General features: G+C 40.7%; 1 protein-coding gene across 1 annotated transcript; it reads right to left on the bottom strand.

Moving 5' to 3' along the window:
• Positions 1–9,237: 9,237 nt before the first annotated feature.
• On the bottom strand, positions 9,238–13,740 carry LOC311010254 (uncharacterized protein; the record flags this gene model as incomplete). The annotated part of the gene is made up of 2 exons (XM_084040791.1): positions 9,238–10,791; positions 12,292–13,740. 2 exons carry the CDS (start codon positions 13,738–13,740, stop codon positions 9,238–9,240), a joined length of 3,003 nt encoding a protein of 1,000 aa, XP_083896917.1.
• Between the last annotated feature and the right edge of the window lie 5,704 nt (positions 13,741–19,444).

Below are 19,444 nucleotides of genomic sequence, written 5' to 3'. Positions count from 1 at the left end.
TTCCTCTGGTGTAAATGATCCTTTAACAGCAAGACTCACCAAAGCTGTGTGATCAGTCCGTATGATCCGTGTTAATAGTCCACGTCCTTCTACCTGGAATGGTGTTGAATCACCTTTCAGTTTCACTTTCCAACATTTTAAGTAAACAAGCTGACATTTCATTCTATCACCAGCAGATGGTACTATTTGATTTACTGTCAGAAGCTCTGCAAACAACACAATAAAGATTCTTGTTAGAGATGAAGATTAAGGGGAACACTGCTGGCAAACTTTAGAATTCAACATCGACAATTCAAAGATAAGGTCAGGTCTTTGCAGCCAACAGTTGTAGATCAATGGATTAGATGGATATGATTTTAAAAAGCTGGATCTATTTCTGATGAATGTGTGGCAAAAACTGTATGCATTGATTTATTGTGTTACTATATCAATGTCATGTCCACCTACCAGTCTTATCAAACATGCTGAAAAGGAGTAAAACATTACAAAAGGTAGTAAGTTGAGTGCTTACTGGCACAACCGTCTTTTCTTTCAAGTGATCACACTTGACATCTTTAAACTTCTGACATTGTGTAAAATGTGTTAATTGTAAACTCAAGGTTTTTAAAGTGTCCATCACTTTAACGTCTTTATAGTCATGTGTACAGTTTGTGTTTTATTAATTAAGACTTTGGACCTGATGTTTTCTGACATTTTTACAGAGGCTCCAAATGTGTCATATCCATTCATTTTCTGAAATGGTCCCTGTGGCCATCTTTGAACCAAATCATGTTGTTTTCCGTTCTATATCTATAACCGTGTGGAGCAGCACACTGTCGACTAACAGTCCGTGTGTAAAGATGTTTTATCCAAAAATATTAAAATAAAAACAATGACACTATTTAGTATGAGAGGCCATCAGTGACATGATTCAGAATTACCTCTCACATGCACATGTGAATTGCTCTCATACACACTACTGAAACACTCATATAAACAACTGAAAAATGATTTGCTCGCATACATTACTGAAATGCTCATATACACACTAGTGAAACACTCACATAAACAACTGAAAAATGATTTGCTCACACACACTAGTGAAATGCTCTCATACACACTACTCAAATGCTCTCACACACACTACTGAACACTACTGAAATGCTCTCACACACACTACTGAAATGCTCTTGTACACACTACTGAAATGCTCTCATACACACCACTGAAATGCTCTCATTTGTGAGAGGATTTTCACTTGGTTATATGAGAGCATTTCAGTATGGTATGTGAGAGGATTTCAGTTCAAACCGAAGGCATTTCAGTCAAAACGGAAGGTGTTTTAGTCTAACCGGAAGGTCTTCCGTTCAACAAAATTGTGCAATTCACAGCGCGATTCACATGTTGATTATCGTCAGCCACGTTGTTCGCAACACTAATGTCTGCCCAACAGCCTGCATGTAGCCTATCCGAGGCAGCAACGTTACTTCACATTGTACTGGTATCAGCGGATACGATCAGAACGAGCGATTGATCTGCTGTGATTGTTCCAAAATACAACTTGCGCTACTTAGCAAGCTGCGCAGTTGAAGTATCAACATCACATGCAAGAAGAACGTTAACCGTTCGTCAGCCGTGCGCACTTTTGTAGTCAACACAAGCGGAGCTAAACGAGCAAGTGGCCATGAGCGGGCAGCGGATTACACCATCAATCGCACCACGAGTCTGAAGCCCAAGCCCGACCCAGAATTCCACTGTGTCCTGCAGAGTCATCAACAGTATTTTCAGTCATAAAATGGCTCAATAGCAGGGTTGAACACTGAGCAATAATAAGAGGGACTGCCTATCGATTAAAGTCTATGTCATGTCCACATTGCCTACCCGTGTATGTGCTCGTGCATCTTTAAAGATTTCATACAGAATGTTTTATTGCTTTCAAGTAGTAATTCCTTTGTAAGATGTTAAAAAATTCCAATGTAACATTAACATGATATTCGTATTAAAATATTGTAACACATAATTCATGTTTTGTAATGAATTAGGATGTTATGGTTATAATCTGAAAGGTAAAACCATCTCGTTTTACTCAATGGCCTTTGTGCCCTGTCATGTGGCCTTGGTGCCCCTAAAAAAGGAAAATGAAGGCCAAATGGCCTTGCCCCTAAAATTTCAACCCTGCACACACACACACACACACACACACACACACACACACACACACACACACACACACACACACACAGGTAATTCTGAATTATGTTCCTGACTGCCCCTCATAATATAGCCAGGGTTCGAATTACACAGTGGCTTTCGGGGAAGCCCTATTTGCTGGTGTGCACTACGACTTCCCAAAGCACATGCACCCATATAGACACAATAACAACAAGGCAAGAATCATGCAAGAAGTTTAATATCCTCATCAGAGCAAACAAAACACATCATCACAAAGCAGAGGAACACATGTAATATCTCTTCTCATACACACCCCTTCATGAACAACACATCAGGTGAACAACAAAGCTGAGCGTTATTTAGCTGCCGTAAGTTCTTTTTAACAAAGCAAAATAAAACTGTCTGTCTGCGGCTCACAGCTCCCTCTCTGTCTCTCTCTCACTGTCTCTTCACTTTCCTCACGTTTGTCTGTTGGTTGCTCCAAAAAAATGGAAGATTGAATTAGGGACAAAAGTTATGTTTACAACCATGAGGTGTGTAGGAAAAACACAGAACTGTGTTAATTACTGGACAGACAGATGTTCAGAAAAAGGAATGGTATATTTACATATTTATACAAGGAATAGGTCATTTGGAAAAACCACAGAAACTTTGACTTTGAACGCATCAGTGAACTGAAGAAGCCCCGCCCCCCTTTGTTCAGACCTCAGAGTGCAGCAATCAGGAAGTAAGCATTGACAGACAGGCAGGCCGTCCAATTATTTTCTCCGGTCGTTTTTGATTGGACAGGGTTTTTACAGTCCTGCCACGGCCACAGATGAAAATTTTATAATATTTTTCATGTCAGAGCATTTAATGTATTCATTGCTATCGGTATGTTACAAGGATTTCAAGGTATATAACAGAAAGTATTTCTGGATAGAATCACCTACTCAACCTTTAAGTGTATTTGATGGACATGTTACATTTTCTTGCACTTTTGTTCAAATAAGTGAAACTAAAGTAATATGTTCCGGTGACATGGCGGCAGCTTGAAAATAGTTCCTCGCAAGCCCTCCCGCAAACTTTCAATGAAACTGGATTTACGCCATTAAAAAAGAGGAAATGCCCGTCGGTAAGGAGTAGGGAATGAATCTCCGCTCGGGTGGCGCTTCTAAGGAGTTTGCTGAAATGAAACTCTGGGAGAAAACTAAGGAGGAGAAATTTGAAAAAAATGTAAAAGACATGGCGGAAAAACGCGAGATTCAACAATTGTTTGGTGAGCTAAAAGACTCCCTAACTAAAGAATTTAAAGAACTACGAGTTGAATTGAAGGAATTTCGCCAAGACACTGAACGAGACATTAAAACAATAATGCAGCAAACAGCAGACCTACGCAATAACCTGGATTTGATTGCAACCCGGGTGGACCAGCTGGAGACCAGAGTAAGCAGTCTGGATGACGCGGAGATAAATAATCAGAAAAGAGCAGAAGCAAGTATATCTCGGGTCGACGAACTAACTGAGCAGATGGACTATCTGGAAAACAAATCCAGACAGAACAACGTCTGTATCTATAATGTCGCGGAAAAAAGTGAAGGCACCGTTATGACGGCTTTCCTCAAGAAGCTGCTCAGAGAAGCCCTCGGAGTTTCAGGAGATCTTCATATTATGACAGCACACCGTACCTCCAAAGAGCGAAAGGACTCTGCACGACCTATCATCGCTGCCCTTTTTGATTCTGACACGAAAAGAAGAGTGTTGCAAGCAGCCTGGAGCAAGAAAGAGGTGAATTTCAAGGATACACTGATTTTTTTCGACCATGACTTCACGTTTAAAGTAAGACAACAGAGATTGCTGTACAAAGATGTCAGAGAGCAACTGAAGGCCCAGGACATTAAGACGCACATTCTGGCACCAGCAAAGTTGAAAATGTTCAACAAAGACGGGACAACTACAACGTATCCAAACCCCACAGCAGCAATGAAAGAACTGAAGGAGAAAGGCTTATACCAAGCAGATAGAAGAGGATGAATAGTGGATTAACGAATTGGATTGCCTATCGCATCTCTCTCTCATTCTTCTCCTCTCCTCTCCTCTCCTCCTCTTCCTCTCTCTTTATTATTATTATTATTTTTTTAATTATCAAGCAAACCTAAGCTGAAAGTTGGAATAGATAAGAGGAACATGCATGACTAATGGTGCCAAATCCCATTGCAACATAACGAGAGAAAAAAAAACTCCACCATAGAGCAGCAAAAGGGATATTGCAACAACTGATGAACTGAAGGTATGAATGCATTGAATTGTACCAGAGGTAGTCAATTAATGCAAGCTATGTGGATTATGTTTGTTCTTTTTTCTGTTTTTCTTTTCTCTTTCCCCTAAATTACTGTTCTTATTCGTAGAACTGTCTGCTTTACCCAAATCCATGATATTGATTTGATGTTTGAGGGGATTCACAAAGAATGGGGGGAGAAGATAAGAGGGAAAAGCTGAGAAGGAAAAGCTGAGAAAAAAAATAAATAAAATATATATATATATAAGTGCTATTTAAGGAGGATAAATATCATTACATTACTGTTAATTTTTGTTTTGTATATGTACTCAAGGATATCTTGACTGCCTATATTACAGATGTAGGGAGGGGAGGGGGGGGGGGGTGATGGGGACGGTGGGAGGCATCCAATGGAAACTATTGGTTTAAATAGGTTATGGCTAATTAACTTGTTGATTTGGTCAAAGAGAAAATAGAGATATGGAAGAATAATTTTTGGTTAATCCTTGTACTGCCCGAAAGTATTGGCTTGTTTCTTTGTTGTATTTCTGATGGATTACTTTACCAATAGTATTTTTTATTGAATTTTTTTTCTTTTCCAGAAATGGGGGGGGGGGGGGGGGGGGGGGGGGGACAAACAAAATATTCGAATAAAAAAATTTAAATGAATTTATGAAAATGGCAACTGTAAATGATAAACGCTAAGTTTAACTATTATTTTTTTATTGTATGTATTCCCCCAGTTAATAATTTGAAATTAAATTAACTTTAAAAACAAAATAAAATACAATAAAAAGTGAAAAAAATAAAAGAAAATGGAATTAAAAATAAGAAAGATAAGCGGTTGCTTTGGTTGTTTTGTTTTGGGTGTGTACACATGGGTCTGGGTGTGTGTGTGTGTGTGTGTGTGTGTGTGTGTGTGGGGGGGGGGGGGGTGCTGTGGGGGTGTGTGTGTTGAGAAGGGGGGTTTGGTGGACGCATGTGTGGATGTATGTATTTCTGCCTGTATATATGTATACATGTGGGTATGCATGGAGGGGTGTGTGTGGGTGAGTGTATGTAGATATGAATGAAAAGGACTAAAGCCATACTGGGCTTTATTATCTTCCTTTTGTGGGGAATATGGATACTAGATACAAATCAGAAATTAAGGGGAGGGCGAGGGGGGTTTTTCTATTACAAGCTGACACAGTAGGGTATGTCCATGCTTACAATGTTGGCTGACACCCTGATCCCAAAGATGTTCATAACAACAGTCACCAAGGGTTATCACCTCTGCCTGGGGTGGTACAAATGGAACTTAATTTTTCTGTTTTTCTGTTTTCTGTTTTTTCATTTATTTATTTATTTTTTGGTTTACCTCTAATAACAGCTTCATGATCACTACACAGCCATGTAGGTCCATACACATGCATTCATGCACGCACACATACATATATGCACCTGGATACACATATATCTGCCTGCGCCACTCTGTAGGAGTACATCAGTCAGATAAAATGACGAATACAAAATATAGTTTCTCCGAGGACTTGTCAGCTGTTTCATGTGTGATTTAAAGGTAATATCTCTGAATGTCAATGGGATAAATAATGTCATAAAAAGGAAAAAGATTTTGTTGGAGATGGAGAAAGAAAAAGCGAACATAGTTTACTTGCAAGAAACCCACTTGGAAAAACAGGAACATGAAAAATTTAAGAAAATAACAAAGAGCCAGGTATATTATAGCACATATAACTCAAAACAAAGAGGAGTAGTAATAATAATTAAACCTCATGTAAGCTTTGAATTAGAAGACTGCTATACGGATAAGGAAGGAAAATATGTTTTAGTAGTTGGTAAAATAGAAGGACTGGAAATTTCTTTTTTGAATACTTATTATCCACCTGACACGGGCCCTGAACTTATGGTACAGTTGATAGATCTATTAGCCACAAGGACAAAGGGAGTGGTAATAATGGCGGGGGACTTAAATTTGGTGATGAATTCAAAACTAGATTCATCAAGTACCAAAGTACATAGAGCAGAGAAAAATGCCAATTTATTGAGGAAAGCATGCTCTGAACTGGGACTTGTAGACATATGGAGAGAGCTCAATCCAGATACAAAGGAATACACCTGTTACTCTGGGAGACATTCAATCTATAATAGGCTTGATTATTTCTTTATGTATAAAAAAAATGTAACGCTAGTTAAAACATGCTACATCAGCTCAATAAACCTGTCAGATCATGCAGCGATTTCCCTGACAATAACATTACAAACTAGTAAGGGCAAGAGCCTATGGAGACTAAACAATTCACTTTTGCAGGAACTAGACTTTATAGAACGAATAAAAAAAGAACTAAAAGATTATGTGGAAATAAATGACACAGAAGATATAGATCCAATTACATTATGGGAAGGAGCCAAAGCAGTTTTGAGAGGATATATTATTTCATATTCCTCAACTAGAAAAAAAAGAAGAGAACAAGAGAAACAGCTAATTGAGGACATAAAAACAATAGAGAATAGACACAGTAAAACTAATAGCAATGAAGATAAGCTACAATTAAAAGAAAAACGGACACAATTAGAAAAAATACGTATGCTTGAGATTGAAAAGTTAATCACGTTTACAAAGCAGGAAAGCTATGATGGTGGGCCAAAGTCCTTAAAAATACTGGCTTACAAACTCAAGAAACAAATGAAGAAAGCGTACATTACAAATTTAAAACCAGATAAAGCTAGAATAATAACTGAGTATCAGGATATAAAATAAATGAAAATAAATGTGAATCCCTAAGTATTGGAATACAGATGAATCAAGCTTTTAAACAACATTATAAGTTTAAATGGGATACAGAGATTATAAAATATTTAGGTATTTCTATTAGTACAAATTTGGATGAACTATATAAAAACAACTACTGCACCCTGGAAAGAAAGATAAGGCAGGATTTAAATAGGTGGAAATTAATACCAGATGGGATACTTAGTAGAGTGGAAACGATTAAAATGATGATACTTCCGCAACTTCTTTACTTATTTCAAGCACTACCTCTTATTCTACCAGAAACCTGCTTTAATACTTGGAATAAAATAATTGCAAATTTTATTTGGAATAATAAAAAACACAGAGTTAAATTTAAAATACTAACTCAACATAAAGACGAAGGAGGGCTAGGCCTCCCGAATATACAAAATTATTATTATGCAACACAAATTGTAACAATAATGAAATGGATGAAAGGTGACACAGAGATAAAGTGGATAAATATAGAGAACGAGTTAACAACAGGGTCAATTGGAACATTGCCTTTTTAAAGGAAAGAGAGTCAAAAACAACAGCTACATCTATTCTGTATAGGAAATACTGTAAGGAATTGGAGACGACTGTGCAAAAAATTTAAAATACAGAGTGAGAATGTACAACTCAGAGTAATGAGGCATGACCCGGACTTTATACCAAATCGAAGTGATAAGATTTTACAATCTTGGGCTGGTAAGGGATTATTTTCATTTTCACAATTTCTCACTGAAAATATAATAAACACATATGAAGCCATGGCTTCTATGTATGGTCTGGAGCAAAAACATTTTTTTTTATATTTACAGGTAAGGAGTTACATTAAGAAAAATTCAGAAGAAGAAAAAAAGGGAAATGAGTTATTGCAATATTTGGTAGAAAACCGAAATAATGGTAGGATGAAACTTTCATGTATATACAAAATATTGCAAAAATTAACAATTGTGGAAAGTAAAGTAAAAGAAGAATGGGAAAAAGAGTTAACCATAAATATCACAGAGGAAGCCTGGAGAGAATCTTTGAAGGAAAACTTTGAAATCACACAGTCAAAACATTGGAGAGAGTTTGCATGGAAAATAAATCTGAGATTTTTCATTACTCCACATATCACTGGAAGGATCTCTTCTGCAACAGGATCTGGTTGTTGGAGAGGATGTGGGGAAAGTAAAGCAAATCATATGCATATTTTTTTTACATGTCCGGTAATAAAGTCTTACTGGGAAGAGGTAGAGAAAGCTATTAAAGACATTCTTGACATTAAGGAATCCCTGACATTAGACAACTGGCTGGGTATCAACATGCACCATAAGACAAAATTAAAGGAGTGAAAGGTCTTTAATATTTTGCGCCTAACCGCACTGAAGCAGCTGACCAGGATATGGAAACAAACCAAAACACCAGAATTACACCTGTGGTATGAAACAATACAACAAGTATTGGAGATGGAGAGGCTTACACTTGTGGCTAATGGCAACTTGGAGAGGTGGAATAGAGAATATTTGGGATACATTGACAAGGTGACGAAGTACTTTGATAGTCTGGTGTAGGACACATGTTGTGTACATGATGCATTCACACACGCCACATGTACGCACATACACGCACGCACATACACGCACGCACATACATACACACACATTCACATTCACACACCATTATTACTGCGTTTTTGTTGTTGTTGTTGTTTGTTTTTGTTGTTGTTTTGTTTATGTTTTTGTTTATGTTGTGTCACAATGTATGTGTTTTCCTTTATTGTTAAATGCTATACAAATTTAAATAAAAAATAAAAAAAATAAATAAAAAAGTGTATTTGATGGACATGTTACATTTTCTTGCACTTTTGTTCAAATACGTGAAACTAAAGTAATATATAGAATATGTCTGACAATCAACAGTCACACTTGGTAGAAAGGAAACAGGGAGATTATTACATCAACATTCACTTTTTGTTCCATTCTGAACAGTAAATCATTATGTTTGGTTTTCATATTAAAGATTTTCTTTAAAAACCTGAACAAACGACGACCACCACTCTGAAATCCTAATGAGTTGCTGAGAGCTCACCTCCCTCCCTGAACATCACAGAAACCTCACTTTGACACATTTTGATATCAGCTGTTTTAGCATCACCAGCTGGTCCGATACTGAACCAGGGGAAGAGTTTCTCAGTAAAAGTGTCTCTGTGAGTGTAGATGTGAGTCATGTCTTCAGGGTTGTAGAAAGAAACCTGCCCCCCATCATAGTCCAGCTGGACTCTGATCCTCTGGAGACTCTTCTTCACTCTGACAGTCTCACCAGTTCCATTAGTGTATTTTCCCCCGCGATACAATAAACACCAGATTCCATATTTTGGTGTCACATATATCTCTCGCTTCCTGTCATATGACTCTTTAGCCAAACCTACCAACCAATGTGGATGTTCTCCCACCTCCACCTCCCAGCTGTGTTTCCCTGAGCTGAAGCCCTCAGAGCCCAGAACGGTGGTATACTTAAAGTTTCTCTCTGGATTGTCAGGAACCTGCAGGTTTGTGTTTCCCCATCTCACCTGGGTCAGATCATCAGACAGACAGAGACTGGGGGCTGCAGTGTTTGGGTCCAGAATGACAGGACTGAAGTGGACCACATCCTTCATCTTCTCCCAGACCCTGAAGGACAGGTTGCCCAGATGTTTGGCCACATCTATCAGGGCTCCCGAGACCGGCTGTGGATCTGACAGTGAGGTCTGGACTCTGGTTCTGGTCTGAGTGGATTTATAACTGCTGAGGAACGGCACATTGTCTTTCTGCAGGTCTTCTTCAACAGCAGAGATACTGTCTGACAGAGAGGAGATCTGATCCTGGATCACCTTCATCTCTCTGCTGATCCTCTTCCTCTTCTGCTCCTCTTCCTCCCTCAGAGCTGCCAGTCTGGACTCCTCTTCCTCTTTCAGGAACTGGTGCAGCTTGTTGAACTCTGCTCTGATCCGTGTCTCCGTGGACAACAGCTGCTTCTTGGAGTGTTGAATCATTCCATCGTATGTTTTCTCCACTTGTTTGTGTTTGACCCTCTTGTCCTTCAGAGACTCCAAGTCAGATCTCATCCGGTCCTTCAGGTCTCTGACTGCTTGTTCTATAGGAATCACCTTGTGACCCTGGTGGAGAGAAAACTCACAGACAGGACACACAACTCGATCTTCATCCTCACAGAACAGCCTAGCCTCTTCTGGGTGTTTACTACACACCACCTCCACCTTCTCCTCTCCCTTTTCTGTCTCAGGTGATCCAGTTTTCTGTCTCTCGGCAAAGGAGTCAGCCAGTCCCTTCAGGGTGAAGTTCAGCGGAAGAAAATCTTTGGAGGATTTTCTTTTACAAATGGGACAGTTTTTGTTGTTAGCTTGTTCCCAGAATTGTTGCAGGCAGCTTGAACAGAAGCTGTGGCTGCAGCTCAGAGACACAGGATCACTGAAAGTCTCTGAACACACGTGGCAGGTCAGGTAACTTTCAAAAAGATCTCTCTCAGCCATTTCCTCTGGTGTGAATGATCCTTTAACAGCAAGACTCACCAAAGCTGTGTGATCAGTCCGTATGATCCGTGTTAATAGTCCACGTCCTTCTACCTGGAATGGCGTCGAATCACCTGTCAGTTTCACTTTCCAACATTTAAAGTAAACAAGCTGACATTTCATTCTATCACCAGCAGATGGTAGTATTTGATTTACTGTCAGAAGCTCTGCAAACAATACAACAAAGATTCTTGTTAGAGATGAAGATTAAGGGGAACACTGCTGGCAAACTTTAATTCAACATCGACAATTCAAAGATAAGGTCAGGTCTTTGCAGCCAACAGTTGTAGATCAATGGATTAGACGGATATGATTTTAAAAGGCTGGATCTATTTCTGATGAATGTGTGGCAAAAACTGTATGCATTGATTTATTGTGTTACTATATCAATGTCATGTCCACCTACCAGTCTTATCAAACATGCTGAAAAGGAGTAAAACATTACAAAAGGGAGTAAGTTGAGTGCTTACTGGCACAACCGTCTTTTCTTTCAAGTGATCACACTTGACAACTTGAAGCTTCTGACATTGTGTAAAATGTGTTCATTGTAAACTCAAGGTTTTTAAAGTGTCCATCACTTTAACGTCTTTATAGTTATGTGTACAGTTTGTGTTTTATTAATTAAGACTTTGGACCTGATGTTTTCTGACATTTTTACAGAGGCTCCAAATGTGTCATATCCATTCATTTTCTGAAATGGTCCCTGTGGCCATCTTTGAACCAAATCATGTTGTTTTCCGTTCTATATCTATAACCGTGTGGAGCAGCACACTGTCGACTAACAGTCCACGTGTAAAGATGTTTTATCCAAAAATATTTAAATAAAAACAATGACACTATTTAGACTGGGTTTGAATTACACAGTGGCTTTCGGGGAAGCCCTATTTGCTGGTGTTCACTACGACTTCCCAAAGCACATGCACCCATATAGACACAATAACAACAAGCCAAGAATCATGCAAGAAGTTTAATATCCTCATCAGAGCAAAAAAAACACATCATCACAAAGCAGAGGAACACATGTAATATCTCTTCTCATACACACCCCTTCATGAACAACACATCAGGTGAACAACAAAGCTGAGCGTTATTTAGCTGCCGTAAGTTGTTTTTAACAAAGCAAAATAAAACTGTCTGTCTGCGGCTCACAGCTCCCTCTCTGTCTCTCTCTCACTGTCTCTTCACTTTCCTCACGTTTGTCTGTTGGTTGCTCCAAAAAAATGGAAGATTGAATTAGGGACAAAAGTTATGTTTTCAAGGTATAACAGAAAGTATTTCTGGATAGAATCACCTACTCAACCTTTAAGTGTATTTGATGGACATGTTACATTTTCTTGCACTTTTGTTCAAATACGTGAAACTAAAGTAATATATAGAATATGTCTGACAATCAACAGTCACACTTGGTAGAAAGGAAACAGGGAGATTATTACATCAACATTCACTTTTTGTTCCATTCTGAACAGTAAATCATTATGTTTGGTTTCAAATGATAGATTTTCTTTAAAAACCTGAACAAACGACGACCACCACTCTGAAATCCTAATGAGTCACTGAGAGCTCACCTCCCTCCCTGAACATCACAGAAACCTCACTTTGACACATTTTGATATCAGCTGTTTTAGCATCACCAGCTCGTCCGATACTGAACCAGGGGAAGAGTTTCTCAGTAAAAGTGTCTCTGTGAGTGTAGATGTGAGTCATGTCTTCAGGGTTGTAGAAAGACACCTGCCCCCCATCATAGTCCAGCTGGACTCTGATCCTCTGGAGTCTCTTCTCCACTCTGACAGTCTTACTAGCTCCATTAGTGTATTTTCCCCCGCGATAAAATAAACACCAGATTCCATATTTTGGTGTAGCAGTTGTCTCTACTTTCCTCTCATATGACTCTTTAGCCAAACCTACCAACCAGTCTGGATGGTCTCCCACCTCCACCTCCCAGCTGTGTTTCCCTGAGCTGAAGCCCTCAGAGCCCAGAACGTTTGTATACTTAGAGCTTCTCTCTGGATTGTCAGGAAGCTGCAGGTTTGTGTCTCCATATCTCACCCGGGTCAGATCATCAGACAGACAGAGTCTGGAGTGTGCAATGTTTGGGTCCAGAATGACCGGACTGAAGTGGACCTCATCCTTCATCTTCTCCCAGACCCTGAAGGACAGGTTGCCCAGATGTTTGGCCACATCTATCAGCGCTCCTGAGACCTGCTGTGGATCTGACAGTGAGGTCTGGACTCTGGTTCTGGTCTGAGTGGATTTATAACTGCTGAGGAACGGCATGTTGTCTTTCTGCAGGTCTTCTTCAAAGGCAGAGATACTGTCTGACAGAGAGGAGATCTGATCCTGGATCACCTTTATCTCTCTGCTGATCCTCTTCCCCTTCTGCTCCTCTTCCTCCCTCAGAGCTGCCAGTCTGGACTCCTCTTCCTCTTTCAGGAACTGGTGCAGCTTGTTGAACTCTGCTCTGATCTGTGTCTCCATGGACAACAGCTGCTTCTTGGAGTGTTGAATCATTCCATCGTATGTTTCCTCCACTTGTTTGTGTTTGACCCTCTTGTCCTTCAGAGACTCCAAGTCAGATCTCATCCGGTCCTTCAGGTCTCTGACTGCTTGTTCTATAGGAACCACCTTGTGACCCTGGTGGAGAGAAAACTCACAGACAGGACACACAACTCGATCTTCATCCTCACAGAACAGCCTAGCCTCTTCTGGGTGTTTACTACACACCACCTCCACCTTCTCCTCTCCCTTTTCTGTCTCAGGTGATCCAGTTTTCTGTCTCTCAGCAAAGGAGACAGCCAGTTCCTTCAGGGTGAAGTTCAGCGGAGGAAGTAATTTGGAGGATTTTCTTTTACAAATGGGACAGTTTTTGTTGTTAGCTTGTTCCCAGAATCGTTGCAGGCAGCTTGAACAGAAGCTGTGGCTGCAGCTCAGAGACACAGGATCACTGAAAGTCTCTGAACACACGTGGCAGGTCAGGTAACTTTCAAGAAGATCTCTCTCAGCCATTTCCTCTGGTGTGAATGATCCTTTAACAGCAAGACTCACCAAAGCTGTGTGATCAGTCCGTATGATCCGTGTTAATAGTCGACGCCCTTCTACCTGGAATGGCGTCGAATCTCCTTTCAGTTTCACTTTCCAACATTTAAAGTAAACAAGCTGACATTTCATTCTATCACCAGCAGATGGTAGTATTTCATTTACTGTCAGAAGCTCTGCAAACAATACAATAAAGATTCTTGTTGGAGATGAAGATTAAGGGGAACACTGCTGGCAAACTTTAGAATTCAACATCGACAATTCAAAGATAAGGTCAGGTCTTTGCAGCCAACAGTTGTAGATCAATGGATTAGACAGATATGATTTTAAAAGGCTGGATCTATTTCTGATGAATGTGTGGCAAAAACTGTATGCATTGATTTATTGTGTTACTATATCAATGTCATGTCCACCTACCAGTCTATCAAACATGCTGAAAAGGAGTAAAACATTACAAAAGGGAGTAAGTTGAGTGCTTACTGGCACAACCCTCTTTTCTTTCAAGTGATCACACTTGACAACTTTAAGCTTCTGACATTGTGTAAAATGTGTTAATTGTAATATGTGAAGTATGAGGGATTGTGTGATAGTGTGTGTTACTCTGAGAGATAAAAAAAAAAAGAAAGAAAGAGACAACACACAGTGGACTTTTGATAAGGACAATTATTAATTTTCCCTGCACGTTTTGTGCAGGCTGGTTTTTTGTTGAGCTGTTCTACAAACTGGATTGAGTGCTCAAGCTGCCTTCATTCTGCTGCTTTCTGGTTCCCCCTCATCATTCCCCTCCATCACTGCTCACTGGATCTCCAGTCATCATCCCCATCATCTTCAGTCCTCTACTCACCTCACAGCCTTCATCGTCTGTAACCAGGATGGACAGTCTTTCTCATAAAGGGTGGTAGGAAACTTGAGTGCACTCAAAATAAACTGAAACATTCACAAACTTGGGTTGAGTAACCAAAGACTGACTCATACTCAACCTGTTGACACAAGAGTACATTTTTTGTTCATTTAGATCTCAATTTTTTGTTTTTTATTTTGGTTGGGTCTCAACGATTTATCTAACAATTATTTGCCATATTTGTTTTGGTATTGATAATTTAACTTCAAATTGGGCCAGATGTGTGTTTAAATTTTGTCATGCCCAATTGTGTACCAGGTTAAAGTTCCTCGTTACAAATATAAAAAAGTGTATTGAAGTGAAAAAAAATCCAATTAAAGCTATTGTTTAACTTAAAGGTGAATACCGGAAAAAAGTGAAACAAACCGTTAAACATTGAAACAGAAACCAATACAGTGAATTTAAACGGTTTAGCTGTTGGTGTGAGTTATTGTGGGAAGAAATAAAAGTGTTTCATTTACTACTTTACTGCTCTATTTTACTTTCAGTCTCCTCTTAGAACTGTGAGGGAAATTCCTATTTAATCATGTATTTCTGTGGGCAAATGGCTGTTTGTCCTCAATGCGTATTGCAGGACCATTTGCCACCAGGGGCGTCACCAAACAAGCCCATTGATTCAGGATAAGACAATGACCCTTTGATCAAAGACAACATCTGGGGACACATGGAGAAGGGGGCCTGCAGGATGTCAGACCTGTATGTAAATTCAACTGCATTATAAGTGCCAACAGAAACAGTGACTCTTCAGTCATTCCTGTGTCACACTGGGAATGGCTCATGCTGCAGCATTAAAAGATCTTCAGATTCGGATATTACGTCTACTGGTATTTCATTGCCAAACTCTCACCTGCACTAGACTAAACTGGAATTTCAGTTGCAACGACAGATGGGGGCTCGTCCGGGATTGCTGGCTTCAAGGATTTCCTGAGACACAGTTAGAAAGGAGGGCGCCTGAATCGGTTGTGCTTCACGGAATCCTTGACACAGCAATCCAAAGTGAAAAGAACTTTAAAGGTGAGGACATAATATCTGATAATATTCAATAGTAGAGGCCTAATGGGTATTACTCGCGTACGGGCCGACGGGTCTATCACCGATGTCTGGGACACGCTGATCGAGTAAGGAAATAACTCGCGTTTAAGGGCCGAAAGGGTCTATTATCGGTGTCTGCAGGCGCATTAATCGAGTTAAGCTAACCAAGGGTTGGCATCTGGACTACTGAGCTTAGTCCAAAGTCTATTGACGGCAGCTGAGAACGCGTTAATAAAGCTAACAAGGAGTTGGCACCCAATGTCAGGAGGACTGATCTGGACTAGACGTAGGGGCTAGTCACCCTTTTAATGAATATCCGGAAAATGATATCTCATTGAAAGGTCCTAACTGACTGAGCGCAGTTAAACTTTTTATTCTATTTTATCCAGGGTCCATAACGGCAGCTGAGAACGCGTTATAGGAGCTAACGACGAGTTGGCAACCAATGTCAGGAGGACTGATCTGGACTAGACGTAGGGGCTAGTCACCCTTTTAATGAATATATGGAAAATGCTATTTCATTGAAAGGTCCCAACTGACTGAGCGCAGTTAAACTTTTATTCTATTTTATCCAGAATCTACTTAACGGCAGACGTGAACGCGTTAATAGAGCTAACGAGGCAGTAGCACCCGATCTCAAGAGTACTGATCTGACAATAGAGGTACCAGGGGTCGGCACCAAGTCCAGACGGGCTGACCAGATTGGACGTAGGGGCCAATCACCCTTTCAATGAATATCTGGAAAATTGAAAGGTCATTGAAAGGTCCCGACTGACTGAGCGCAGTTAAAAGTTTCTATTTTTATTTTTTATTATTATTTTTTTGTTTGTTTCTTTGCTTTGTTTGTTGTTTTTTGTTTTTGTTCATTAGGATCCGGATCGGGCTGCAGCTATTTTTACGGCTGTGGTCCACATTAGAAATTGTGTGTGGTATCACAGAATCTCTGGGTTCATTCTGGTAAGACTTGTTGAAATGATTTACCATGGGTAAGAATCAAAGTAAACTAAGGGGTCCAAAATTTTATATGAGGGGTGTTGTTACGGACTAGTCGGGTCTATGGAGATTTAAACAGAAGTAACATAATGCTAGTCCTAACCTGGAGTGCGTAAGAAGGAGAAAGACCTTGGGAAAGAAGCAGAGCGGAGATGGACTGGTTTTCACCTAGAGAGAAGTGTGGAGGTGGGTCGGCCTACCGGAGATAGCTGGTCTTCCAGGACGACACCGCCGCCAGCTCAGACCTGTGCTCTCTCAGGAGCGGCGAGCTTCGTCTTTGGTTTCAGTTCAGAGTTTTTAAAAGAATGATGGTGGATGGGTCTTCGTGCACCAGACTGGTTCTCAAGAGGCCCGGGTGCGTCTCGTCGTCCGACTCTCGTCCCGTGCTGCGTGGCGCTCACTCAAGCCACCACTCAGCCCCCCCCCGCACACACAGGTGAGTCTCATTTTCTTGATTCCAGGGGAGGAGACCACGCCCCTCTCCAAGTGAGGTTATCCCAACCTCAGCACCGCTTAACCACACCTCTTAGATCTCTCATGAAAACCAGTCCATTAAATTTGTGAAAACAGAGGGAAAAGAAAAGAAAGAAAAAGGAGCTACAATCCCTCTACTCCTAACATTCCTCCCCCCCTGCAACAAAAAAAAACCAACCCAGATCCACCCTATTTGTTTTTTTTTCTATTATTATTCTGTTTATCCATTTTTATAATAATTTTCTTTGCTTTCTTAAAACCTCAATATAGCCATCACATTAATACAGCACACAGGGATTGCGACTATCCATTTGAAAGGTGACGCAAACGTCTCATAAGTCTGTTAACCCAAATACCTTAAGTGCCAGCAATGATGCACTATTGCACTCCAAAACGTTTCACATACACAACTAATACGCTCACCCCCTTGACAAGGCATCTGCAATGACATTCTCTTTTCCTGGCAAATGCACCACGGTCAAGTTATATGGTTGCAAAAACAAGCTCCAACGGAACACTCTCTGACTAGATGTTTTGAACTTTGCCAGGAATGTTAGTGGGTTATGGTCAGTGAAGACCACCAGATCACCTCCAGCACTAGAGACATAAACTTCGAAGTGTTGAACTGCTAGAACAAGTGCCAGGGCCTCCTTCTCAATGGTGGAATATCGCTTCTGATGGCGATTCAGTTTCTTAGAGAAGTATGCCACGGGCCTGTCTATACCCGACACATCAGTCTGCAGTAGTACTGCCCCCACTCCAACATCACAAGCATCCACTGCCAGCTTGAATGGGGCAGAAAAGTCCGGAGCAACCAGTACTGGTTCACTAGCTAAGATAGCCTTAACCATCTCAAGAGCTTTCTGACAATCTACTGACCAGCTGAACTTGACTCCCTTTTTCAGTAGGTTTGTTAGTGGTGATGTCACAGCTGCAAAATTTGGAACAAAACGTCTATAGAAGCCACACATTCCTAACAGGCGCATTAGCTGCCGCTTCGTTTTTGGCACAGGCAGATCTAAAATGGCCTGCACTTTGGCAGTCCTAGGTCTAACAGAGCCTTGACCCACCTGGTGCCCCAAATATGTGACCTGCCCTTTTCCAATCTCACACTTAGGCAAGTTGACTACCAGCCCTGCTTGTTTAAGACGGTCAAACAGCTGTTCAATATGTTCCATATGGTCAGACCATGAAGCACTGTAACAAACCACATCGTCCAAATATGTCACTGTGTTCTGTAATCCAGAGGTGACCAAATTCATTAACCTCTGAAATGTTGCTGGGGCATTTTTCATGCCAAATGGGAGGACTTTACAGCGGTACAAACATTCAGGGGTAACAAATGCAGATACACCTTTGGCCCTTTCTGTCAAGGGCACTTGCCAGTAGCCCTTTAATAAGTCAAACTTAGACACGTATTGTGCATTGCCAATCTTATCTATGCAATCCTCCAATCTGGGTACAGGATATGCATCAGTTTTAGTTACGTTGTTTAACTTTCGGTAATCAATACAAAGGCGCACAGTTAAATCAGGCTTGGGAACAAGGACTAAAGGAGAACTCCACTCACTCGAGCCCTGCTCAACCACCCCAATTTCCTCCATGTACAGCAACTCTGATTTCACCTGAGCCCATTTCTGTGGGTTCATCCTGTAAGGATGCTGCTTAATGGGTGTTGCCTCACCAATGTCCACATCATGAGTTATTAACTTTGTCAAACCAGGTGTATTGCTGAACAGAGGCCTAAACTGCTCCACTAGCTGTACGACATCCTCCTTCTGCTCTGTGGTGAGATGACTGAGTGACTCTCTGAGATTAGCCAGGGCGCTGGAGTTCCTAAGCCTAGCTGTAACTGGCTCCCCTGAACCAACCCCATCATCCTCACTCTCCCCATCCTCCACAGCAACCTGAGATGTTATACAGACTACGGACGAGTCACGAGCATAATAAGGCTTCAGAAGGTTGATGTGACAAAGCCGCGATTTTTGTCTCCGGTCAGGGGTTTCAATAACATAATTACAATCACTGACCTTCCGGACAACCTTATACGGACCATAGAACTTCACCCCCAGCTTGTGTCCACCCATGGGTAACAACACCAAAACCTGGTCTCCTATGTTAAAAGTCCGCTTCACTGCTTTTCTGTCATATTGGACTTTCATCTTTCCCTTAGCTGCTTCCAAATTACTCCTGGCCAGGTCACAAGCTGTATGCAGCCGGTCCTTGAAGGATGCTACATACTGCAGGACACCACCCCGAGCATCTGTCTGGGAA

This window comes from Eutrigla gurnardus, assembly GCF_963514095.1.
Source record: "Eutrigla gurnardus genome assembly, contig: SCAFFOLD_54, whole genome shotgun sequence".
NCBI classification, from domain to species: domain Eukaryota; kingdom Metazoa; phylum Chordata; class Actinopteri; order Perciformes; family Triglidae; genus Eutrigla; species Eutrigla gurnardus.
Note: the sequence above shows the minus strand (reverse complement) of the source record. Positions and strands in the feature narration are given on the sequence as shown.